The sequence below is a fragment of the Ursus arctos genome, unplaced genomic scaffold (assembly GCF_023065955.2).
Source record: "Ursus arctos isolate Adak ecotype North America unplaced genomic scaffold, UrsArc2.0 scaffold_7, whole genome shotgun sequence".
Classification (NCBI taxonomy): domain Eukaryota; kingdom Metazoa; phylum Chordata; class Mammalia; order Carnivora; family Ursidae; genus Ursus; species Ursus arctos.
Window position 1 is genome coordinate 39,081,112 of NW_026623089.1, and position 26,367 is coordinate 39,107,478.

The 26,367-nt window shown below is 40.1% G+C and overlaps 1 protein-coding gene across 3 annotated transcripts in view; it reads left to right on the forward strand.

The window, feature by feature from the left end:
* The first annotated feature begins 15,143 nt into the window (after positions 1-15,143).
* The window catches only part of TMEM273 (transmembrane protein 273), a 35,520-nt gene continuing 24,296 nt past the window's right edge, over positions 15,144-26,367 (forward strand). The window contains exon 1 of one of the 3 annotated variants that reach the window (XM_048219272.2): positions 15,144-15,281. In XM_048219272.2, the coding sequence (XP_048075229.1) occupies positions 15,236-15,281 (46 nt within the window). In that variant the 5' untranslated portion in view covers positions 15,144-15,235. The remainder of the gene's footprint in view (positions 15,282-26,367) is intronic. The other 2 variants (XM_048219273.2, XM_026481545.4) reach the window with 2 other exon arrangements.

Genomic DNA, 26,367 nt, shown 5'->3' on the forward strand with positions numbered 1-26,367 from the left:
ATATTCAATTTTGAACCTGACTTTGTATTAATAATTTGTATTCTTTTAAAAATAAGCCCTCTTAAATTTTATAAGCTTCAGATAACACAAAACCTGGGTCCTCTGCTGATGGCTGACTTTTAAACAAAAATATTGAAAGTCAATAAAATATTTCAAATGGTAAAGAATTATTACTTATCTTAAATTCTAGCAATATCTAGCAAAAATAACCTATAAAAACGAAAGTGACATAAAGGCCTTTTCAGAAAAAACAGAGCATTTCTCATTAGCTGACCCACATTGAAAAGTATACAAAGGATGTTCTTCCAAAAGGAAAATGATCCCAGGTAGAAGCCAAGAGATGCAGTAAGGAATGAAGGATAATGAAGAGGATGTTTTTATAAAAAAAAAAAGTCATCATCATCATCTCTTTTCATCATTATTGTTGCCATTTAGTAAGCATTAATATCTCTTAGGGCAAGTTTCCTCCACCAACAACCCTCATCCCTGCTCTGCCTTCATGCTGTCCTTTTTTGAAAACCCTCTAGCTATTGTGTTGTTTTTAAAAACCATAGCTAGATGTTGGCCTTAATTAAATGCATTTTCTGTATCTACTCAGCTAATCATGTAATTTTCCTCCCTTGATCCACAAATACAGAGAATTGCATTGACAAGATTTTTCTGATTGAAATCATTCTTGAATTCCTTGAATAAAACACTGTGTGGTCAGAGTTTATCAAGTGTTTAAAAGTAAGCAGTTGAATTTCATTTGTGAATATTTTATGTACAAACATATATCTGTATTTATATATGAATATGCTCTTTTTGTACTGCCATTATCTGATTTGAGCATCCAGGTAATACGAGCTTTTAGTAAAATGAGTAGGATAGATGTTATTCATTTTTTTCTGTAAAAATGTATAAAAGAATTATTTATTCTTATAAAATTTGATGAAGCTCACTGACAAGACCATGTAAATATGGCTTTTAAAAGGAAGAATGTGTTTGACTTCCTTTTCAATTTTTTTTTGAAAGCTATTGGTATCTTTAATTTATATATTTCTTCTTATGTTAGTTTTGACATTTTGAATTTCTGTCCATCTTTTGAGGTTTTTAATTTTGATCATTAGGTCTTCATAAAATTCTTTTTAAAAACTATCAATTACGTGATAGTATTTTATTTATTTTGATGTTCTGTCTCTTTTCCCTTTTGATAAACCTTGCTAGAGGTCGATTGTATTAGTATTTGTAAAGAACCAGTTTTGTTGGGGCGCCTGGGTAGCACAGCGGCTGAGCGTCTGCCTTCGGCTCAGGGCGTGATCCCGGCGTTCTGGGATCGAGCCCCACATCAGGCTCCTCCGCTAGGAGCCTGCTTCTTCCTCTCCCACTCCCCCTGCTTGTGTTCCCTCTCTCGCTGGCTGTCTCTGTCCTGTCGAATAAATAAATAAAATCTTTAAAAAAAAAAAAAAGAACCAGTTTTGTTAATCATTTGTGTGGTGTGTTTTTTTTTTTCCTTAGTGATAAATCCTTCAATCTCACGCAGGGCCCATGCATGCAAGACTGTATCTCAGCCTCTTCGCTGTTAGTTTTGGTCATTTAATTAAGATCTTGGCAATGAGATGTGAGCAGAAATGACGTGTCACAAGATGGATATTGCCTCTTTGTTGAGTATAAGTGTGTTCGTATGAGCTTATCATAATGTTACTCAAATTGTTTACTTCTTGCCTATTTTCGCCTACTTGATCTCTTCGTTTCCAAAATAGACATGTGACATTCTCCAATTATAACTGTTTATCTCTCCCTGTAATTCGTTCAGTTGTTGCTCTATATATTTTGAGATTATATTTTTAGGGGCCTACATGTGTATTACCATTATATTTTCTTACCTTATTTTTTTAACCAGATATGTAATATCCACCTTTCCTTCTCATGTTATTTGGCACCTTAAATTCTGCTTTATTCAGTATTGAAATTACTACCCTCCTTTTAATATTTATCTGCTATTTCTTGGTTTCTTCTTTTCAACTTTTATGAATTTCCTTTTATTTTTTTATTTGTTTAATGATAATTTTTTATTATGTTATGTTAGTCACCGTACAGTACATCCTTAGTTTTTGATGTAGTGTTCCATGATTCATTATCTGCGTATAACACCCAGTGCTCCATGCAGTATGTGCCCCCTGAATTTCCTTTTAAAAGGTGTCTTTATTTAATAACCCAGAGACAACAGATGAAGAATTTTTTAAAATTCCAATGTTAGTGTTTCTGTCTTATAACTAGTGAGTTATCCTTATTTATATATTTAAGTTTTTATTGAAGTTCAATATACATACAGAAAATTTCCACAAGAAGGACCACATCCGTGTAAAGCCCCCAGTTCATTATCAGCACCCCAGAAATTCCTTTGTGCTTTCTCTCAGTCATTATGCCCCAAGGGAAACACTATCCTGAGTTACAAGAGCAGGGGTTAATTGGGACTGTTTTTCTGCTTCAATCAAATGTATCTGTCTTTTGCTTATATTATGTTCGTGAGATCAATCTACATTGTTGTGTAAGTATTTTGATTGTTCATGTTCATTTCTCTAGGGACTTACATTGTGTAAATATACAGCGTGTTTATCTTAGTTGTTGGGCATTTTGTTGATTTCCTGATGTTTGCTATCATTGGGCTGCTATGAATGTTCTAGCCCATGTCTTCTGGTGCACACATGCAGACACCTATTTACATTTCTCTTGGGTATATACCTTGAAAAAGAATTGCTGGGTCAGAGGGGGTGTATGTGTCCAAACTCAATAGATACCGCTAAGAATTTTTTAGTTGTACACATTCGCACTCCTATCAGCAATATATGAGGGATCTGGTGACTCTAGATTTTCACCAACTCTTGGTAGATTCTGCTTTTATCACTTTAGCTGGGTGGTATGTAGTGGAATTATACTGGCGTTTTACTTTGTATATCTCTGCTAATAAATTTAATTGAGGATCTCTTCACATAATTCTTGGCCGTTAGTATTTGTGTGTGTGTGTGTGTGTGTGTAGTGCATCCTCAAGTCTTTTGTCCACTTTTCTCCTGAGTGTCTAGTTTTATTGATTTATAAAAATATTAAGGCCTAGAAATACAAATTCATGCATTACCAATACATTCTCCTTTTCTATAAGTTGCATTTGCACTCTGTTAAATGATGTCTTTTGATGCATGAAAGTTCTTAATTTTAATAAATTACAATGTATCAATTTTCTCTACTATGTTTTGTGTCTCATTTAAGAAATCTTTGTTGGGGCACCTGCGTGGCTCAAGTCATGATCCCAAGGTTCTGGGGTTGGGCTTCCTGCACAACGGGTAGTCTGCTTGTCCCTCTCCCTCTAACCCTCCACCCCTCCTTGGCTGGCTCTCTCTCAAATAAATAAATAAAATCTTTAAAAAACAAAATTTTTAAAAAAGAAACCTTTGTTTTACTTCAAAGTCACAATGTTATTTTTGCATATACATTTATTTTACTTATTTTGTAGTTATTTTAGGTTACAATTTATTTCTGTCACTTTTTTTTTTTTTACCATTTTCCTTCACTTTACTTTTTGTTTTTATTTGTTCTCTTTCTCTTCTCTCATGTTCCATTGGAATAATTTTTCTTCTGTTCATCTAAAATTTATAGTCCATTTTTATTATTCTGATGTTTAGCCTAACCTCTCATGATTATTCCTATGATTTTCTCCCCATCAGTTTCTTTCTTTTTTTTTTTTAAAGATTTTATTTATTTATTCGACAGAGATAGAGACAGCCAGCGAGAGAGGGAACACAAGCAGGGGGAGTGGGAGAGGAAGAAGCAGGCTCATAGCGGAGGAGCCTGATGTGGGGCTCGATCCCATAACGCCAGGATCACGCCCTGAGCCAAAGGCAGATGCTTAACCGCTGTGCCACCCAGGTGCCCCTCCCCATCAGTTTCTTGAGCTTGCCAATACTTATGACTTCCTTGGAATAGGTAATTACTTTAGCATATGCCTACTTCCTTCTGATATCCTCCCAGCCTTTATCTTCATTCCCCCACTCCCACCCCACAAGTATCATCAGGAATTTTAATGAGGAAAAAAATGTGTGTGTGTCTGTGTGTGTGTATATGTGTGTGTATCCTGAATTAGTTTACAAATAAAAAGATATGGAAAATGAAGAAAGAAGACAGATTAAATATATTATATATATTTCTCTCCGTTCTTTTGATTAATTCCACATTTGGGCAATAGACAAATTTTTTAAAAATTTAACTTCCTCTATCTTTATTGACTTTGTTACTATTTCTTTTTGCTGGAGTATTTCTTGCAAGCGTTTGGCAGAGATTGTGAAGTTTTACATTCCTGAGAATATCTTTATCTTTGCATTTAAATGAGAGTTTAGCTGGGTATAAAATTCTTAATTTGAAGTCCCCATTTTATGGTGCATCCACTGTTTCTGTTGAGTTATATAACCTGATTTGTTTTCCTTTGTCAGTGATGTACATTTCTCTTGAAGCTCTTAGAGTTTTTCTTTTTCTGTGATGTTATTTAATCTCATTAAAACATACCTAAGTTTTTTTTTCTCTCTTAAGACATCCTTCTTAACATTCCTTGAGCCATCTCAGTCTGAATCTTTAATCTCTGTATCTGAGAAATTTAATGTATCATTTCTCCAAATATCCCCACTCAGTTTTTTCTCTCCTTACTGCAATTATGTTAATGCTGACACTCTCACTTCTGTCCTCCAAGCTTTTTAACATCCACCTTCTTATTCTTTTTCCTCTTTCTGATGTTTTCAGAGAGAGTTCCTACACCTGATCTTTCAAAGCTCACTGATTAATTTTCCCGCTGTATTTTCCTTCTATTCATCTCCTCTCTAGTGTTCCTTAATTACAAACTTTCATATCCAGTGATTCCATTTTTCTTCTTTTTAATATAAACTGCTTCTTTCTGCTTAATGTTTCCAATATCCTCTCTTATCTCTTTGGGTATTTTTTTTTATCCTTTTTTTTTCCCCCTGGACCACTGATGCTAATTCTTATGTCATCATATGTTTAGCTTTTCTGCTTTTCATACTTAGTGCTTGTGCTTTTCAACTATCTCCTTATTTTTCCCTGTGAACTCATGACCTGGCTGGGGACATGAGCCACAGTTGCAAGCATGATCCGGCTATGTGAGCTTCACTCAGAGAGTTGGGGTGTGTTGGGTGGGGGCTGCTTGGCTTTATGACCTGGGTTCAAGCACTTATTTACCTGCCTGCCACTACTCCCCAGCCACCAGGCTTCACAGCCCTCCTGGGACCACTCAGTAACTTGGACTTCCTCTCAGTTCTGAGAATCAAGTGGCCTCCATGGTGAAGGCCTTTGTGTATTAAGGTGAGGAAGGGGTGGAAGTAGTGTTAGAGTGTGCTCACGGGCTGGCCAGTCAATCCCCCTGGTGTCACTGGTACCCTTCCCTTCAATGCTGTCCTGATGACAACTCATGACTGCATCTGGCCCCACTGATCCTTTGTTTCATCTGGGCAATTCAGGTGAAGGTAGGTCAAGTAGAAAGCTCCCCACCAGCCTAAACCTGGTCTGGGGTGCCTGGGCCTTTCGGCTCCAGGCTGCCATTTCCTACATTCACAAATTGAGACCCAACCACCTTCTATCTCCACAAGGTTTTCCCACAATTTTCACTTTAGAGCCTAGGGATTTCCCAATCTTCTCACTTTTCTTTCTTTTCTTTTTTTAAAAAGATTTTATTTACTTATTTGTCAGGGAGAGAGAGAGAGCACAAGCAGGGGGAGCGGCAGGCAGAGGGAGAAGCAGGTTCCCCACCGAGCAAGGATCCCAATGTGGGACTCGATCCCAGGTCCATGGGATCATGACCTGAGCTGATGCTTAACCAACTGAGCCACTCAGGCGTCCCTTCTCCCTTTTTTGCGAGAAGCCCTGTGCTGGTCTGTGGGGGACCCTATGCTAGTCTATGAGGGAACGTGGTAAGTCTCCATTTTTTTAAGTCACCCATTGTACAGATTTGTAATATTTGTTTTATAGGTCATTTGCAATTGAGTTTACTTTTGTAAATCAACGTTACAAAAAATAACATCAACCACTTACATTTACACTTCACAATGCGGTGATCATTTTTTAGGAGGCTCATATGTATTAATTTGCTTACTCCTCACAACAGCCTTCACTTCTCTAACAGCCCTCGCAACATTTTTATTTCTCTTTCACAAATGAAGAAACTAGATGCAGAGAGGTTGAGTTTAGGGTCAAGGCCATCTGGCCCTGAGTCTGTGCTCTTAATCACTACATTATAGCTGACTCTAAATTTCTTTTCTAATTTTTTTTTTAAAAAAAGATTTCTTTATTTATTGGGGGGGGAGTGGTAGGGGGAGAGCGGGAGAATCTAAAGCAGATTCTCTGCTGAGGGCGGAGCCTGATCTGGGGCTCCATCTCTTGACCCTGAGAGCATGATCTGAGACCAAAGCAAGAGTCTGACACTTAACTGAGTCACCCAGGCACCCCTCTAAATTTATTTTTAAAAAGCCTGACTCAACCCCACACTCTTTCTCTAAAATTTTTATCTTCTTCTCCATCCCAAGTCTTACTGCTTTAATTAGCAATATCCTGTTGGGAATATTCCCCAAGTAGTTAGATCTTTGGGTTTGTGTTGGTAAGAACAGATTTTTCATGTAGGTCCCATTTTTGGAATCTGTATTTATCTGACAACCTTTGTTAATACAAAGAAAATGGTGTTTATGCTAAGCTCTTGTGATTCTAGGGCAGAATCCCATTTGCAAATTGAGACTCTGTGGATGACTCAAGGCTCATTTCTCAAGCCGAGAAGCCAGGAAAATTGTAATTCCTTCTGAGAAAATGCGGCAGGGTTTGCTAGTGTTCTCCATGAAGCTTCTTGCATCATCATCTGAGATGCCCAGAGAGCAGACAATCCTTTAATAAAAGTTGAAGTCAAGAAACAGGGCATCCGGGTAGTTTGCATTTTTGCTGATTTTCAATTTGATAAATGCCAACTTTTGCTGTTTTGTAGGAGATATGGGCTGAGAACGAAGTTCCTCTTTTCAAGAGTGTGGGAAATACTGCATATGCCATAGTGCCCTAAATCTCTAACAGCCTGTGCATGGCCCAGTGTGGATGAGGTTGGAGACCAGCCTGAGAAAGACGCTCTGTCCCCGGAGCGTCCTTTGAGTGGGGACCCTAGCAGGCCACTCCTAGGTTTCTTTAGCTATGAGACCCTGAACCAAAAGGGCCTCGTGCTTGTGAACCGGCTTTATTCCCCAAAGTCGCTTTGGTGGATGTGCAGCTCCTTGGCTCCGGTGGGGCACTAGAGAAAAATTTGAAGGGAAAGTTGCTTTTAGTTTCAGTAGTTTCATTATTTCAAGATCGATTACTTTAATAATGAAATTTGCATTAGTACCTTAATGGACTTTATACTTTTTATCATGACCTGGCCATATTTGAGAAAATTTAGAAACACAATATTATTCTTGGGTCAGCAGCAGAGCTATGTTCAGCCATGCAAAAACAGGGAAAGAAATGAAGTCATATGTATGTGAAGGCATAAATGTAATTTCTGTAATCAGGAAATAATATTAAAACAACAATACACATGTGTTTATGGTAAGATGAGATCACATTTATGTATGGGAGTCCCTGTAGCCAACCTCCGAATGCACACATACCTACTTTACTATTTCCGCTAACCATAGTCAAAGGTCACACTGTTCTTTATTTGCAAAAGGCTTTGGACAAGTGGGCAGCACCACTGACCATGTTTGTCTACATTCTTCACCTTCCTTCTTTTCCTGGAAACAGATACATACACCAATTTGCTTATTGAAACTCGAGCTAGTTGACGCAGGTAAAGGGACACATTTGCTGGTATACACTATCCAGTCCGCTATTTCAGTATGTACGTGGGCCCCCTTAGGCTGATTCTCGTCTTTATTTGTCATTTGCTTTTTAATTCTTAAAAACTTGTATGGTGAGTATCTTTACACATCCTTCTACACTTGCTTAATTAATGGCTTAAATATGTTTTTTAAAGTGGGATTAATGTTTGAAAGCTTGTGTAAAATTTTAAATCTATTGATACTTATGACTAGAAGGATTCAACTAATTTGAATTTCTATCAAAACAATTCTGCTAGTATTAATATTTGCTTTGATGACATTTAAATTATGGAATCTTTAATAAGGAGTTATGAATAAGGAGACCATATAATTTACAACCCAAACTTTTTGGCCTTTGTCAAAACTTTGGGAATGAAAAGCGATGCTCTTATAACTGCACCGAGATAATGCACATAGGACTTAGAATCTGGGAAAACTCAGCATGTATCCTTCCTACTAATGAATCATCATAATAACACAAATACCGAAGTGCTTACTCACAATTAAAGAACTAGAACTTGACCTCTGTGTCCTGCTGCGTGTTCTTGCCTTATCCACCCCTTCTCCTGAATTATGTGTTTATCATTCTAATGATTTAAAAATAGTATTTAATGAAAAAAACACATGTATTCCCTAGACTCTTTATGTTTACTTTTGCTTGTTTCTGTGCTTTGTGAGAATGGTATCATTCTGTCATCTTTTGCAATTTGATTTTTTTTGAAGATTTTATTTATTTATTTGACAGAGACAGCCAGCGAGAAAGGGAACACAAGCAGGGGGAGTGGGAGAGGAAGAAGCAGGCTCCTAGTGGAGGAGCCTGATGTGGGACTCGATCCCAGAACGCCAGGATCACGCCCTGAGCCGAAGGCAGACACTTAACGACTGCGCCACCCAGGTGCCCCTGCAATTTGATTTTTTTAAAAAGATTTTATTTATTTATTTGCCAGACAGAGAGAGCATGAGCAGGGGGAGCAGCAGGCAGAGGGAGAAGCAGACTGCACGCTGAGCAGGGAGCCTGATGCAGGGCTCGATCCCAGGACCCAGGAATCGTAATCCGAGCTGAAGGCAGATGCTTAAACGACTGAGCCACCCAGGCGTCCCTGCAATTTGATTTTTCACACAGTATTACTTTTCTGAGATCTATCCAAGTTGTCTGTTGCTATAATGTATCCACTTTTATAACTATAGAATAGTACATATTTGTTCGTTCTTCTGTGGATGTGTTTCATGGTTCTTTCAAGGTCTTTTTTGCTATTTCAAACATGCTCTATAAATGTTTTCTTCTGTATCTCTGAATGCACAGGTCTAAGAATGTCCCTGGTTATGTCTCCAGGAGTAGAATTGTTGAATCCTATGATAAACAAACCTTCAACTTTCCCAGAGAATAGAAAATTGTTTACAAAGATGTTATACCCTATCCCCCCCCCACAATCTCAATTTAACTTTAGCATTACCCAAGACTGCTTCCCCCATCTTTACTGAGGTATAATTGACAAATAAAAATTGTGTGCATTTCAGGTATACAACTTGATACTTGGTATATGTGAATTCGTTGCCACAAGCAAGCTAATCAACGCTCCTATCACCTCACATAGTTAGCCATTTTCTTTTCCTTTTTCTTTTCTCGTGGTGAGAATGCTTAAGATTTACCCTCTTAGCAGATTTTAAGCGTATAATACAGTATTGTTAACTACATTCACATTGCTGGTCTTCAGATTTATTCATCATGCATACCTGAAATTTTATACCCCTTGACCATCACCCCCCCGTTTTCCCTTCTCCCCAGCCCCAGGGAAACAACCAATCTACTCTCTGCCTCTGTGAGTTTGGCTGTTTTAGATTCTAAATGTAAGTGAGATCATGCAGCATTTGTCCTTTTATATCTGGTTTATTTGACTCAGCATAATGTCCTCCAGGTTCATCTATATTGTTCCAAACGTACTACTTAAGATTTTTATTCTTAACAATTTTAAAAGTGTAAAATATCACATTGTGGTCTTGATTTTCATTTTTTTGGTTATTAATGAGCTTGAGCACCAGGCTGCACTGATGCATCAGTTTGAGAAGGACTGATATCTTCAAGATTTTGGAGTTTTCTTATACATGATATGACAAACTTTTTGCTTGTCGAAGTCTTCTTTGATTCTGTTAACTAAGGTTTTCTCCATGTAAGTCTTGAGCAACTTTGCTTAGATTTATAACATATATTATAATGACATATTTATTACATATCTATATTATATAAGATATAATATGCTTATATTATATAAAATATAAATATTTCTACAATTATTCCTAATATATATAAAAATATGTGTATAACATATAAATACTATATAAATTTATATATTTAAATATATTTATTGTTTTCCATATATGATTGATTATTTCCATATATATTTGTGTTAGTACACACATATTATTGGTGGTGGTGTAATTTTTATTTTTTTAAATATGTTCTCTGTTCTTTACTGGTGTATAGCAATCCAGTGGATTTAAAAAAATATTGATATTGGGGCACCTGGGTGGCTCAGTCAGTTACGCATCCGGCTCTTGATCTCAGCTCAGGTCTTGATCTCAGGGTCATGAGTTCAAGTCCTGCAGTAGGCTCCACACTGAGTGTGAAGTCTACTAAAAAAAAAAGTGACCTTATATTCATTCATATTATTATTTTTGACAAGTAGTCTTTGACTCTTAGAGGCTTTCTGTATAAACAAACATATCACCTGAGAATATAGGTTTTTGCTTCCTTCTCAGTGCTTATTCTTCATGGTCCTCCTTTAAAAAAAATCTGCACTAACCAGACCTCCAGACAATGATGAATAGAAATGGTGATATAGGGCATACCTTCTTATCCCTAATTTTAAAGAGATTGCATCTCTGTGGCTCACCATAATAATGTTTGCTGGGGTTTTTTTTTTTTTTTTTTTTTGAGGTAGAATGTTTTATCAGGTAAAGAACTCTCCTATTCATTCCTAGTTGATTAGATATTTTTATCGTGAAAGGGTGATGAATTTTATTAAATACTTTTCTACATTGATTGAGATAATAATATGGTTTTTCTATTTTAACTCACTAGAAGGTATTTACCACATTTTTTATTCTTATTTGTATCTTCTCTCTTTCTTCTTTTCTATTGTATGAGAAGTTTGTCATATTATTACCTTTTTATTTTTAATTTATTTTTTATATTTTCATATTATTAGCTGTTTAATAATTAAGACTTGTTGACCCTCCCTATCAAATCTTTGCTTTCTGGTTTATTCTTTTCTGCTTTCACATTTATTATTGCCTTTCTTCTGCCTTTTCTTAGGCTTATTCTTTCCAAACCTCTCCAGTTGGTTGCTTAGCTCAGTCCTTCTCAGCCCTTCTTCTCAAGTACTTACATCCTTTCCTTCTCATTAATACTTTACTTGCAATCCACACATGCAGATATGAAACATTTTCATTATCGTTAGGTTCTGGCTGTTTTTGACTTCTACTGTAATTTTTCATTTGACTTCCAAGTTACCTAGAAATGTGTTTTAAAGCTTCCAAAACATATGGAAACTGAAGGTACTTTTTGTGACTGTCACCTGATTCAATCGCACTGGGGTAAAATACGTGATCTGTATGTCAGCCATTCTTTGACATTTTTGAGAGTTCCTTCATGGCTCAGACGTAGTGATTTTTTGTTGTTGTAAATATTGCGTGCAGGCTTGAGAAGAATAGTTATTTTCTCACTGTTAGGCGCCGAGTTCTACTGAAGCCCAATAGATCATGAGAGTTTCAAATCTCCCCTATCTTTCATTTTTAAAAACCTCGCAGAAGGACGGTGGAGCTGGCAGTTTTTCCCGACGGGCGCTACAGGCACCTGGGGTATGACTCTGAGCTCTGCGGCTGGTGCCGCGCCGCTGGGGGAAGAGAGGAGCTCCTGAGGCCGGATGGTGACCGTGCTGGACGAGGGGCAGCCCCCTGTGGAGTATCAGGGCCGTGGGCTCCTTCTCTTCGGATTGGCGGAGCAGGTGACCTCCGGATCGCGGGCAGAGTCCACGGCCTTCCGGGTCGCAGGCTGGAGGCCGGGCTGGCTCCGCCTGGGTGGGAGCTAAGCACGTAACCAACCGGATTCCTTGATGCGCCGCCGCCGCGGAGCTCTTGAGTTGCGTCGGGCGCAGGACTAGGTGCCCTGGTCCGGCAGTCACAGGCTCCCAGTCTCGTGGGCGTCATCGCAACCGCTGCCGCAGGAGCAGACTCAGGTTAAGAAGCAGGCGTTTGTGACAGGAGCCGGGGCGGGGTCCCCACTCTGGCTGGGGGGGGGGGCATCACACTGCACGGAGGCCCCCCATCCCACCCAGGTCACGGCCTGGGTGTCAGGGCATCTTTTCAGATTTCTAGTTTATAGGACAATTTTGGTGTCTGTATTTCCCTCTTCTCCGTTCAAGCAGGTGGCAGATGCTGCCTTTTCCGGTCTCAGGAGGTTGTGGCGGGGTGAAAAGCAGAAGTTGCTACAGGAACTTCCCTTCCTGGGTTTATATATGAAAGTTTGAGCCCCAGAAGACGTCTCCAGAGGTATTTTATTTCTATTTTATTTTATTTTTTTAAAGATTTTATTTATTTATTTGACGGAGAGAGACAGCCAGCGAGAGAGGGGGAGTGGGAGAGGAAGAAGCAGGCTCCCAGCAGAGCAGGGAGCCCGATGCGGGGCTCCATCCCAGGACCCTGGGATCACACCCTGAGCCAAAGGCAGACACTTAACGGCTGAGCCACCCAGGCGCTCCTCCAGAGGTATTTTAGAGCAGAAGTTACATAAGTTTTGTCTGGTTTGACCTGCCCCATGTAAGAACATTTTACAATTAGTTGCCAACATTTCAAAAAGTGATTGCACAGAACACGGCACCTCTTTGTGCACCTAGCAGCCCTGGGCCTGCTTGCACGGTCACCAGCCGCTGGCGATGACTCACGTGGCTTGTGCTGGCATTCTCGTGCAGTTTGCTCAGGAAGTGAAATTATCCCCTACAAACATCTCCACTAAGTAGGGTAAAGGCTCAACACCCCAAAAACAAAGAATCCAGTCAAGAAATGGGCAGAAGAGATGAACAGACCCTTCTCCAAAAAAGATATCCAAATGGCCAACAGATACATAAAAAAATACTCCACATCACTAGCCATCAGGGAAATACAAATCAAAACCACAACGAGATACCACCTCACACCAGTTGGAATGGCTAAAATGAACAAGACAGGAAACAACAAATGTTGGCAAAGATGAGGAGAACGGGGATCCCTCTTACACTGTTGGTGGGATTGCAAGCTGGTGCAGCCGCTCTGGAAAACAGGATGGAGTTTCCTCAAGACTTTAATGATAGAGCTACCCTACGACCCAGCAATTGCACTACTGGGTATTTACCCCAAAGATACAGACGTAGTGAAACGAAGGGGCACCTGTTCCCCAACATTCATAGGAGGAATGTCCACAATAGCCACACTGTGGAAGGAGCTGAGATGTCCTTCAACAGATGACTGGATAAAGAAGATGCTTCTTTATATGCAATGGAATATTACTCAGCCACCAGAGAGGATGAATACTTACCATTTACATCAACATGGAGGGAACTGAAGGGCATCATGCTAAGTGAAATAAGTCATTTAGAGAAAGACAATTATCATGTGGTTTCACTCATACGTGGAATATAAGAAATAGTGCAGGGGACAGTTGGGGAAGGGAGGGAAAACTGAATGGGCAGAAATCAGAGAGGGAGACAAACCACTAGAGACTCTTGACTCTGGGAAACAAACTGAGGGTTGCTGGAGGGGAGGTGGGGGGATGGGGTAACAGGGTGATGGGCATTAAGGAGGGCGTGCGATGTGATGACATTGGGTGTTATACACAACTGACGAATCACTGAACTCTACATCGGAAACTAGTGATGTACTATATGTTGGCTAATTGAATGTAAATTTTAAAAAAGGAAAAAAAAAGTGGGGTAAAAGTTTAAAAAGTTCCCACGTCTCAGGAGAAGCAAGAGGGAATATGTTTCCTGGTGTAGGCGAAGACTGACCCAAAGTGTTTCGGATGAAATAAAGTGTGTCTGGATAGAAGGATGGAACCTTAAGGAACCAACACGAAGCAAACGGCTTTTCTCACAAACAGCCTGCTCTGCTCATGTCCGTCACTTGCGTGAGGCTCAGAGGGACAACCGTGCTCAGCGAGTTAGCTGGGTTAGGGATTTGGCCGAGGAAGCTCGAGGATGAGAAGAGGCTCACCGCTGTCCGCTCATCTGGACGGGGCTCAACGCGTGTCGTTAAGTGGCTGTACGTTTTTAAAAGTGAGGCTTCTTGCACGTTGGAGTCGGTGGCTCGACCGTCAGGCAAGTGTCAAGGCGAAGTATGGAAACACGTGGCCCCACATCTGTTGGTTTGAGCCTGTTGAGAACCAAGGGTCTTCCAGCATAAGGGGCTTAATGTGGGGTCTGTGAACGTGGATGGGAAAAAATCACATCCTTGTCCTTGAACCCCTAATGGAAGCTTGATGTGTCTTTCTAACGTGAGGGTAACCAATAAGCCACGCGGTGTTGCCACACGGGTGACTTATTGCTATAGCAACTGCGCGTTCTTTCCTGCACATTCCAGCTGGTACAGACGTCTCTAAATATCGTTTGCGTTTGTCATGGTGTCAAGATTGTGGGCATACTGCACCTGGGCTAGATCTTGCCGTTCACGGTGCAGAGAAAGAAGCACAAATATTTCCATATCGTAAGTCAGCTTTCTCGATATTTTGATAACTGTATTTCAGTATAACTGGTTTCTTTTCTGATCCTAGCTACTTTATTTTGCACATTAAAAATGTTATTCTGAGAAGAGAGTCCAGCTCCCCAGACTGAGAGGCGTGCAAGGCACAGGAAACAGTGACTGGGGTGCATGCACTGAGGGCTGGTGGGGGGGCCTCCCGTCCCTGACGCAAGGCCATGGGGGTTGCTGTAGGACCTGGACATCCATGTTGACCAGCTTTGCCCACACCCCCCCGAGACTTAACAGCCTGGCTCTTTGGGCAAGAATCTGCCCCCGGGGCACTTCCGTTCCATGCTGTGTATGTGTGGTGGTAGTGGGGGATGGGTTAAAGGAGAGAGGTGGGGTGATAACCAGCACCCCCAAAAGCCTCAGGGAGCCTTCCTCGTGGGCTAGCTCCCTTCCACGGATGACAGAACCAGGACAACAGGGGCGTGCCTCAGCCCTGCCCTTTGACGGAGCCAAGAGGAACTGAGCCGCCTCTTGGCCGTGGAGGCAGCTTCCTCCTTGTCTGTCACGTGTCTGTGCTCCTGTCCCTCTCAGCCTTGGGTCACACAGCCTGCAGTCCCTGTTCGGAGAGGAGCCAGGAAAGCAGAGCCAGCATGGGCTCGGGGGCCAGCATGCTGAGAGCCCTCCTCCTTCTCCTGGGTGAGTGAGGAATGCAGAGATGGGGTGGACGGGACTCTCTCGTGGCAGGGGTGAGTGGGATCCCTCAAGCACAGATGTGTCCCTTTGGATAGATGGCTTCTCTCATTTTGAGACATGAGACAGTGAGCAATGCTTTTTTCTGCCTCATTCCAGCTGCAACCGACAAATGCTTCTGGGCCAGAGGAGAACAGGAAAGGGTCACGTGGTAGAAAGAGCTTTGGGCTTGGGACCTAGACAAATCTGGCTTTGAGTCATGGCTCCATTGCTGACAGCAGCAAGCTTCTTAGACCCTCTCTCAGGTTCTGAACCCATAAAAGGGGGGATAATAATGCATATCTTCTAGGATTGTATGCAAATTAAGTTCGATTTAATTAAGTCAACCCAAAATAATTACATCAAATGAGAAAACGTACATATATGGATGCTTCTCCGTAGTTAGCAGTGAAGCAGTCTTATTAGGGAGTGGAGGAGGCTCCCAGAGGTATCCCGGCTTTTTGAAGTCATCTTTAATTCTGTGCATCAAAAGAAGGAAGAAGGGAGAAAGGCAGGGACTAGTAGAGAAGCAGGGCCGGATATAGAGGGAGAACTGTAAGAGCAGAGAAGCAGACGGAGAGGAAAAATCAAGAGAGATAAAGATCAAGGCACAGAGTGATGGTTAGAATGATAGGTAGAGACAGAGATAAACAGACGAAAGAGACACGCACTTTGCAAAATCTGCTTTGACATTAACTGTTATTTCTTAAAAAGGCAACAAATGTTCCTCATCTGCACAGAGATACTGTTTCCCAGAACTTGCACTGGGTCAAGCCTGGAAGGCAGGCAGTCCATCTCCAGATCTGATCTTCTGTCTGAGGAAGCAGTAGCTTGTATCCCAGACATGGGCAATGCTATTCCCATGGGCAGGACTCTCTGAAGCCTATATCCAGACCAGAGTGAACAAAGACCATGGCTTCCTGGAGTTAGCATGCCAGGCAGAGGGCATCTACCAGTTTACACCTGGAAATGGGCACGTGTAACCAGCGGCAGTGGCAACAAGGGGTGGTTAGAACCAGCAGGCACAAACGAAGTGTGTTCAGGGCAGAAAATGCAAAGTGTGCTCAGTTAACGTGGCAGAAGGTGGCAGGCGTCTTAACCTGTTTCTGCTTTTGCCCTATCTAGATAGACAGACCAGTCTGTCCTGGCAGAGGGGTGGGGGAAGGAAGTTAAATTTAAGAAATCCAGTGGAAAAAAAATGTGCATATGATACAATCAGGCAGCTTGCTGAAGAATTACAAACAAAGGCTAAGTCTTGAAAATGCTCAAGGTCCCAAATAATAAAAGAAAGAGTAACCTGTAACATTTTTGAGTGCTTCCGTCCTGCTGCATACTCTCTTAAACACTTTACGTTAGCTCTTTCCGTCCCTACTACAACTTCATGAAATAAGTCTCGCCATGATCTGCATTTTAAAGATGAGGTTTTAATTAGCTGGCCAAGGCATCACAGCCAGTTAGCGTTTTCCGATGCTATTGGTAGAGACAGTAGTGTTTAGGACTGTGTGCCTTGCTCTCAACAGCCTGACTGTTCATTTTCTTCCGCTGTTTAACCAGCTCTGGGAGCTTGGGCAGGCTGTCCATCGTCACCGTGCTCAGTTTTCTCATCTGTAGCTTGGGGATAACGGTTGTACCAACCTCACAGGGCTATTGAGAGAACTCAGTCTGTGCCCACATTTAAAGCCGGAGCTAGTTTTGGACAGGAGGTAAGCACTCACTATCGGATATTTGGAACACGGATCGACCCAATCTTCTCAGGAGGCAATGTGACAATATGTAGCAAAATGCAAGCTGTTCACAGCCTTTTACCCAGAAATTCCACCTTCGAGAACTCATCCTGATGAAATAATCGGGTAAAAGCTCCCCTAAATATTTAATAGAATATTATTCAGCATGGCTGACCCCAGTAGAAACCAGAAAGAAATGATTTTCAGTTGGAATCTGGCTAAACCAATATAACTCGAATGTGTCCAACGATATCCAATATGTTTACATGAAAGACATAACTTTGTCAGAACTGACATGGGCAGAGGAGAAGTGACAAAGTGGTAGTTACAGTGGTATCGGTATGGAATTGTATTTCGCATGTGTTTGCTTGCCTGTCCAAGAATTGACTAGAAGGAAACAGAGCAAACTGTTAATAGTTTCTTTTTATTCTTTCTAAGAAATAGGATCATGAGGCATCTTTTTGTTTCTTTATATTGACATTTTTCATAATGATCATATATATTCTTAATACCAAATAAATAAATTTCTATGCACCAAAAAAAAGCATGAGAGCCTTTGAAAGTTTTAAGAAATAATTGAGCTTTTCCTTTACAAACTGGTGAAAGGAACCTGGGGGATTACCTAGTGACAGCTACTAATAGAGGGCAGGTGACCAGGCCAGTCACCCCAGGGCATATGCGAGAGCTGTGCATGAGGGCTCTCGGGGATACGGGAGGAAGAGGGACATCTCTCCCTAGTGACTCCCGTGCGACCAGGCCTGCATGAGCCACTATTTCCCGCACACAGAATAGTTGGAGAGTTTTAGGAAAACCAGTTTTCTAATATTCTAAAATCATTTTTAAGACTGACATCGATGTAACCAATATTCATGGACCCAACACCTCAAATTAATGCATTTTAAAATTTGGCTGTTTTTTTAGATACATGTATTTGAAAGTAGATAAATCAATATCTCCATCAAAGAAATAGAATGTCAGGAATGGAGTTAATGCCCTTTGGGCTCCCCTCTTCTGTCTTGTTTTCCTGTTTCCTCCGGAGGCAAGAGCACCCCTGCTTTGACCGTGCCTCCTTCCTGTGTTGCTTTCTAGGGGTTCAACGTGTGACATAAATGTCACCACAGCCTACTCAACATGCTGCCTTAGCGCCCCACGCTGATCAGACAGATCACACGTATCTGTTTCAATTCCCTACACGATCCTGTTGAAACACTACATCATAATTTAGTTGTACCTTCTGGTGCTGACCAAATTTTGGTCGTCCTTACTTGTTGCACGGTCGCTGATGCTGCAATGAGCCTTCTCAGCCCCATCTTCTAGAAGCCCTGTGCAGCTGTTTTCTGGGAGACAATCTGGAAGAGGTATTGCTGTCATGGGTATGCCCAATTCTCCTCTCATTGGATATTGCCAAATTGCTCTCCATTAGCGGGATCTGGACCTCTCTGTCCCCCTACGGGTTTAGTAATACTCAATTGTGTCAGACTTCTCGTCTTTTGCCAATCAGAGTTGTAAAATATTATCTCCAAGTTTTTAGGTTGCACGTTCCTGACTACTGGTGAGAATAACCATTTTCCCTCTGTCTATCAGACAGCCAGGTTTCTTTTTCTGTAAATTTCCTGTGGTTTTCTTTCATTATTGGTCTTTTATGTATTTTTTCTGGATATTAATTATTTGGCTCTGTCATGTGTTGCAAATATCCTGTCTCGGTATGTTGCTTATCTTTTATCTTTGTGGCATCCTTTGCTCTGCAGAAGTCTCTAAATGGGATACAATCACATTTATTATTCTTTGACTTTAGTTGTGTCTGGTTTTTCTCTCTTGTTGAAGAAACTTTTGTTTTTTTAATTTAAAGTGGTTGCATTTTCCATGATTGCACCTTTAATTTATTTGGAATTTATTTTTGAGTATGTCCAAAACAAAGGATCTAGTTTTAGTTTTTTTTCCTATCTGAAACTTCAATTGTCTTCATATCATTTATTTCACAGTCTTTCCTTTCCCCCTGCTTTGCAGGGCTTCTTCTATTTTGCACCCATTCAATGCATATTTGAACCGTTAGTGGGATTCCCATTCTGTGCCGCTCTTTGTGTCTGTCTGTGTTGAGTCAGGCCACACCGCTGTATTCACTGTAGCTTATGACTCTTGATAATTTGTCGATAAGTTCCCTTCCTATCCTCTTTCTTCTTCTTCCTCACTTCCTTCTCCTCCTCCTCCTCCTCCTCCTTCTTCTCCTTCTCCTCCCTCTTCTTTTTCTTTGACATGAAACTCAGCTTGGCTCTTACTACACCTTCTCTCTTGCACGTAGATTGCTTTCCTTGAAAGCAACATCAAAGCCCACTTGCTGAGAGCTGATTCTGAGCAGGGTGCCTCGCCCAGCACTTCTACGTAGATCTCATTTGTTTCTCACCAACAGCCCACAAAGCAGATGCTCTTATCATCATGCCCATTGAACAGATGAGAAACCTGAGGCACAAAATGATAAAGTAGCTTATCAGAGGTCACATAGCAGGTGAGTGGAAATGCGGGGATTCAAATGCAAACAGTTCGATGCTGAAAACCTGTACTTTTAGCTCTAATACCAAACTGCCTCCCAATTGAGAATAGAAAGTAGTGTCATCATGGAAAACTGACATGACTTTTTAAACTGTTCTCTCATTCTTTTATTTCAAGAGCATTTCAAACTTAAAGAAAAATAGCAATAATAATACAAAGGGCACCCGTATGGTTTGCCGATTTCTTAATCAAATTACATCATTTGCTTTTTTCTCTTATGTTATCTCTCTAGAGAGATATATTTATACAAAACGAATGAGGATATAAATATATATACTTCTATATATATAGAAAGAGAGACACATCTTTTTTTCAGAGCCATTTGAGAGTAAGTTGTATATATCATGGGTTTTTTTTTTAACTCCTAAATACATTAGTGTGTATTTCTTAAGGATAGAAACAATCTCTTGCATAACCACAGCACGGTTAGCAACATCAAGAAAGTTATCATGGACCAAATACCTTCACACAATGTATCACAGTCCAGTATTTTCACTGGACCCACCAGTGCCCTTCGCAGCCGTCACTGTGCTCAGCAAAGGCGCCAGTGGAGGGGCAGATGTTACACTTGGTAACCTTGTTTCTTTAACCTTCTTTACCTGGAACATCTCAGCCTTTGTTTTTTATGACACTGGTATTTTACAAGCTTCCACCTCCTTTTCTTTTGTAGCATTCCTCATGTTGGAGTTTGCCTGATATTCTAATGATTTCAGTTATCCATTCTGTATTAGACAACGCATAACTGCTCTTGGGTCCTTTGAAGGGCTTCACATTTGGAAGCAGAAGATATCTATCTGAGAAAGGCTCGTGTTCTTTTGACATGATGACAAAAGACTTACAGCTAGATTTTGGATTAGGTTGTCACAATTCTAAATAAATTATTTGCCACTTAACTATCAACCGATCAATATTGTTAAATTTTGCTAAAATATTGCTCTAAGAATAGCTATTGAAAATATCTGGTGAAATTTCTAGGTATTTTCTTAGAGGTTTGCTCCTTCCTTTTTAAAAGGCTGCCAGATAAAACATTCCTATGGACTCTTAATTCCAACCAAAATTCAGCCATCTGTCTCCGTTTTAATTCTGTTGGAAAGCACCCGCTGAAATCTATGTATTATTATAATCGTGATAATAAAAGAAATACAATATCACTTTAATTATGTTCCAGTGCCTAAAACATTCTTCATTGAAAGAGCCAGAGTTATTGGAGAAAGCAGAGGCTTCCCCCCCCTTAATTTATAATGAAAAGATGGCAGAGGCCGGGGTAAAGAGAATTAAATTCGTTTTTATCTTACAAGTCAAAGTCATCACTTTATTCCTTGGCTCTTAGTCCCTGAGATCTTTGTAAAAATCTTTCCTGACAGCTTTTCCCCTGTTTCAGATTCCTGCCAAGACAATGGTTCACAATCATGCAGTGAGTGGATTCCAGGAAGAGTGAATTCTTGACATGTTCATTTTCCTTTGCTGTGCAACAATTTATCACATGTAACAAAAGAAAACAGAACAGTGGGTCACTCAGAAAGTCAGTGAAACATAAAGGAAAAAGGGAGGACCCCAGGAAGGTGAGGAGAAATGTCCTGATCAAGCCGGCATTCTCTTCATGACTTTTGCCCGTTTTCTAATTGGTTTAGTTGGTTTGCTTGGTTTTTCCTTTACTATTGAATTTCAAGAGTTCTTAATATAAGAGCGCCTGGGTGGCTCAAGTGTTAAGCGTCTGCCTTCCGCTCAGGGCGGGATCCCAGGGTCCTGGGATCAAGCCCCACATCGGGCTCCCTGCTCTGGTGGGAGCCTGCTTCTTCCTCTCCCACTCCCCCTGCTTGTGTTCCCTCTCTTGCTGGCTGTCTCTCTCTCTGTCAAATAAATAAATAAAATCTTCAAGAAAAAAAAAAGAGTTCTTAATATTTTCTGGATATGAGTCCTTTGTCAAATAGGTGATCTGAAAATATTTTCTCCCCGTCTCTAGCTAGTCTTTTCATCTTCCTCACAGGAATTTTCACAGAACAAAAGTACTTAATTTTAATTAAGTCTAATTTACTGATATTTTTTTCTCTTATGGATCATGCTTTTGTTAGCACGTCTGAGAAGTTTTCACCGCTCATGCCCTAAGTCCCCAAGATTTTATCTTTTGTTTTCTCTTAAAGGTTGTCAACTAAAAAAAAAAAAAAAAAAAAAAAAAAAAAGAAAAGCAAAGAAAAGGCTGAGCTAAAATAAAAACAAAATCATTAATTGGGGGCCTTGTAATTGTAACTCAGGAACACAGAAGTTTTGGGCAACAAAATAAATAGTGCACCTCCCTTTCCCCCCAGGGGACAGAAGTCAAGGGTTTCCGAAGACAAAGGGAATGCTTGTATGTTATTCACAAAGAGTTTTGATTGGTGTTGGGAGCAGAAAAGTAACCTTGACTGAATATTATCGGTTGCTAAGACTATCACTAAGCCTTCTCTTAACTTCTCTTAGCAAGATGTAGGTGTTCCAGCTGAGTCCTTGCAATATCTGCAGTCTGACCCAGTTCAAAAGTTCATGGTTCTACCCAGCGAGGACGTGCATAAGGCCCATCTCCATAATGGCCTCGTGGATCCCTTTTAAATCACCCTATTTCTATTTCACCTTTCACAAAGTTGCATGGCATTATATTTTACGTTTGAATCTGTGATCCACTTGGACTTCACTGGTGAATTTAGCTCAGCCTACTTTACTGTTACTGTTGCTGCTTATAGATATTCAATTGCTCAGCACCATTGGTGGAAAAAACGACCCTTTTCTATTGAATTGATTTTGCTCCCTTGTCCAAAATCAGTTGGTCATACTCGTGTGGACTATTTCTGGGTCATCTTTTCTTTTCCATTGATCTGTCCCTCTGCCAATACCACACAGTTCTGATTTCTGTGGGTATGTAACTTTCGAGATGGTACAGTGATTCCTCCTACTATATTCTTCATTTTCAAAAAAGGCTTTTAGCGATTCTTTTTCCTTTAAACTTTCCACGTAAATTTTAGAATAATCTCATCTACATCAACAAAAAAATCTTGCAAGGATTTTTATAGGAATTACCTTAAATCTATAGATCAGTTTGGGGAGAGTTGACATCTTTATTGAAGATGGTTTGTATTTCCATTTATTAAGATTCTTTTTTATTTCTCTCATCACCATGTGGATTTTTAGATATGTGAGACCTGCCCATGTATTATTAGGTTTACATCTAAATATTCGGGGGGGGGGGTGATAATAAATTGTATTGTATTTAAATTTTCTCTTTCTATGTGTAACTGTTAGTATATAGAAGTAGAATTGATTTGTGTATGTCAATCTTCTATTCCACCACCTTCATGAACTCACTTATTAATTCTAGGAGTTAGTTTTTAGATCCCTTGGGATTTTCTATGTGGACCATGATCTGCAAATGGTCGTATTTTTCCCTTTCTGAATGGTATGCCATTTTAATTTCCTTTTCTTGCCTTATTGGACTGGCAGGAACTTCCAGTACTATGTTGAACAGATAAGGTGATGGCAAATAGCTTTGCCTTATCTTTGATCTTGGTGGGAAAACATCTTGTTTCTTATAATTAAGTATGATGTTACCTGTAGGATTTTTTGTAGATTCTTTATGAAGTTGATGACGTTTCTTTCTTTTCCTAGTTTCCCGAGAATTTTTGTCATAAGTGGGTTTAAAATCTTATGAAATGCTGCTTTTCCTGCATCACTCAATATGATCATATGATTTTATTATTCTGTTGTTTGTTAACGTGGTGGATTGCACTGATGGATTTTTCAATATCAAACCAGCCTTGCATCCTTGAATAGACTCCACTTGGTCATGATCTGTAATTCTTTTATTTTGCTGAATTCTACTTGATAATATTTTGCTAAGGGTTTTTGGGTTTGTATTCATGAGGGACACTGATCTGTAGTTGTCTTTTTTTGCACCATTTTTTCTCTGGTTTTAATGTCATGGTAATGTTGGCTTCATAAAATGTATTAGGAAGTGTTCCTTTCTCTTCTATTTTCTGGATGGGATTGTGCATAATTGGTGTTAATCTTTCTTTAAACATTTGCTAGAATTCTCCCCTGAAACTGTCTGGGCCTGTGGATTTCTTTCTTGGGGTTTGTAGATAATGAGTTCAATTTCCTTAATTGTATAGGGCTATTCAAAGTATCTATTTCATACTGGGTGAGTTGTGACAGTTGTTACTTTTTGAGGAATTGGCCCATTTTATCTAAGTTACCAGGTTTTTTTTTTTTAAGGATTTATTTATGAGAGAGAGAGAGGGGGCACACATGGGGAGGATGGGCAGATGGTGAGGGAGGGAGAATCTCAAGCTGGCTCCCTACGGAGTGTGTCGACCATCATGGGGCTTGATCTCGGGAACCTGAGATCATGACCTGAGCTGAAACCAAGAGTTGGATGCTTAACTGACTCCGTCACCCAGGTGCCCTAAGCCACCCGGTTTTTATAGTATTCCCTTGTTACCCTTCTGATAGTCTGTAAGACCTGTAGTGATAGTCCTGCTTCACGTCTGGTACTGGTGTCATCTCTCTTTTTTCCCTTGTCAGTCTTGTTAGAGGCTTGTCAGTTTGATTTTTTCAAGGAATTGGATTTTTTGTTTCACTCATTTTCTCTATTATTTTCTGTGTTTTGAAACTCATTGATTTTTGCTCGTCTTTAGTACTTACTTCCTTCTGCGTGTTCTGGCTTTATTTTGATGTTCTTCTGGTTTCTTCAAGTGAGAGATTATTGTTCAAAGACTACCTCTTTCCAAACGTAAGCATTTAGTACTTACTATAAATTGCCCTCCCAGCACCCCTTTAGCTATGCCCACAAATTCTGATACGTGTGTTTTCATTTTCATTTAGTTAATAACTATTTTGATTTCCCTTGGGACTTCCTCTTTGACCCATGGATTTTGTAGAATTATCGTTACTTTCCAAGTGTTTGGAAAATTTCCTGTTGTCTTTCTATTGTTGATTTCCAGTTGAGTTTTTTGTGATCACGCTTTGGATGGTGGAAATTATTCTAATTTTGTTGATGTTTGATGCAGAAGATAGTCTAGATATCTTGATATATCTTATTTAAGTGAAGAGAATGGGTAGTCTGCTGGTGTTGGGTCCTGTTGCGTGATAGTATGGTTGAATTTTTTTATATCGTTACTGATTTTCTGTCTAGTTGTTCTATCGATTGTTGAGAGAGGGCTATTGCAGCCTTTAAGTGTAGTTGTGCATCTATCTATTTTTCCTTTCGGTGTCATCGGTGTTTGATTCACATATTTTATAGCTCCGTTGTTTGATTATAGTGATTTAGGATTACCGCATCTATCTGGTGGATTGACTCTTTTATCATTATGTAATGTAATATAATGTCATGTCATATTGCTGGCCCTACTGATTTTCTGTGCTCTGCAATGTATCTGATACAAATATAATCATTCCTCTTTCTTTTTGTTAATGTCTACATGGATTTCTTTTTTCATTCTTTAATTTCTACTTATCTATGTCGTATTTGGGGTGAGCTTCTTGTAGACAGCATATGGTTTGATTATTTTTTAAATAAACTTTGCAAACCTGTTTTTTAATTGGTTGATATAAGTAATTTACATTTCATGTAGTTCTTGATATGTTGGGGCTCTCAGTCGGCCACTCTATATTTTGATTTCTCCTTGTTCTCTGTTGTTTCTCTTTTTCCTTCTTTCCTGTGTGTTACTGGAACATTTTTTAGAATTCCGTTTGATTTGTCTGTAGTGTTTTTGAACATATTTCTTTTCATAGCCTTGTCAGTGGTTGTCGTAGGTCTTACGTTATATATACATAACGTATCACCATCTACTGTCGTCAACATTCTAACAGCTCGAGTGAAAAGTGGAAATTGTATCTCTATGTCCCTTTCCTCTCTTAAATATTTCCTCTACATATATTGAGAACTACTTTAGACATGTTGTTTTTTAGCCTAAACTGTCAAACAGAATTTAGAAATCTTAGTGGAGAATGAAAGTCTGCTTTGTTGACTCTATTTTTATGAGCTGTGATGGCCATACTTCAACCTCGGGCCATATGCTGCGTCCAGTGGGGCTCCCAAGGTCCTCAGCCCGTTTGCCTTCTTCTCTCCATCTTTCAAGATCTTCTTGTGTTTTTATATAATATCTAGGTTTTAAGCTATATTTAGTGAGAAGAATAGGGAAAAGTAAGCCTGGTCTGTCTTTCCAGAAACGGAGGTCTGAAATGAGTTGTAAAGGGCCTGGCGGATGGGCGATTTGGAGGAAGCTCTTTGGGGAGGGCCTTCTGGGCTCCTTAACATCTCCCAGACACACAGCACTGATCCTGGGGGAGCCTGAGGGAAGAAAATGCTGTCAGGTAAGGGCAGTGTGGTGACCTCAGCAAAGTGCCTGCTGGGAATTCCCGGTGGTCCCTGAACCCTGGATGGGAGCTGGTGTGGCCATCACACAGATCAGCAGACTTTTTCACTCACTTCCAAATTAAACCACTTGTGCTTCCTCTTTAAAGTCAGTGTAAGCATCTCTGTCACATCCAGACCCTCATTTATCCTCCAGAATTGCCTGAACTGCTCCTTTTATTAAATTTGATTCCATTAAATAACGGGCTAATGGTTCTCAGTAAGATGAACTGGCTTGCTCTCCCATGCTCGTCTGAACAAAACGGATGAGCAGCTGGGGAATTTCTGCCTGGAACCTGGCTGCACCCCCTCAGAAACCCATGCAGACCTTTGGGCCATGTTGTCAGGAAGTTGCTGTTCTAGGGAAGAGGTGACAGGCCTGGAGCTGGGCTCTGGGGCC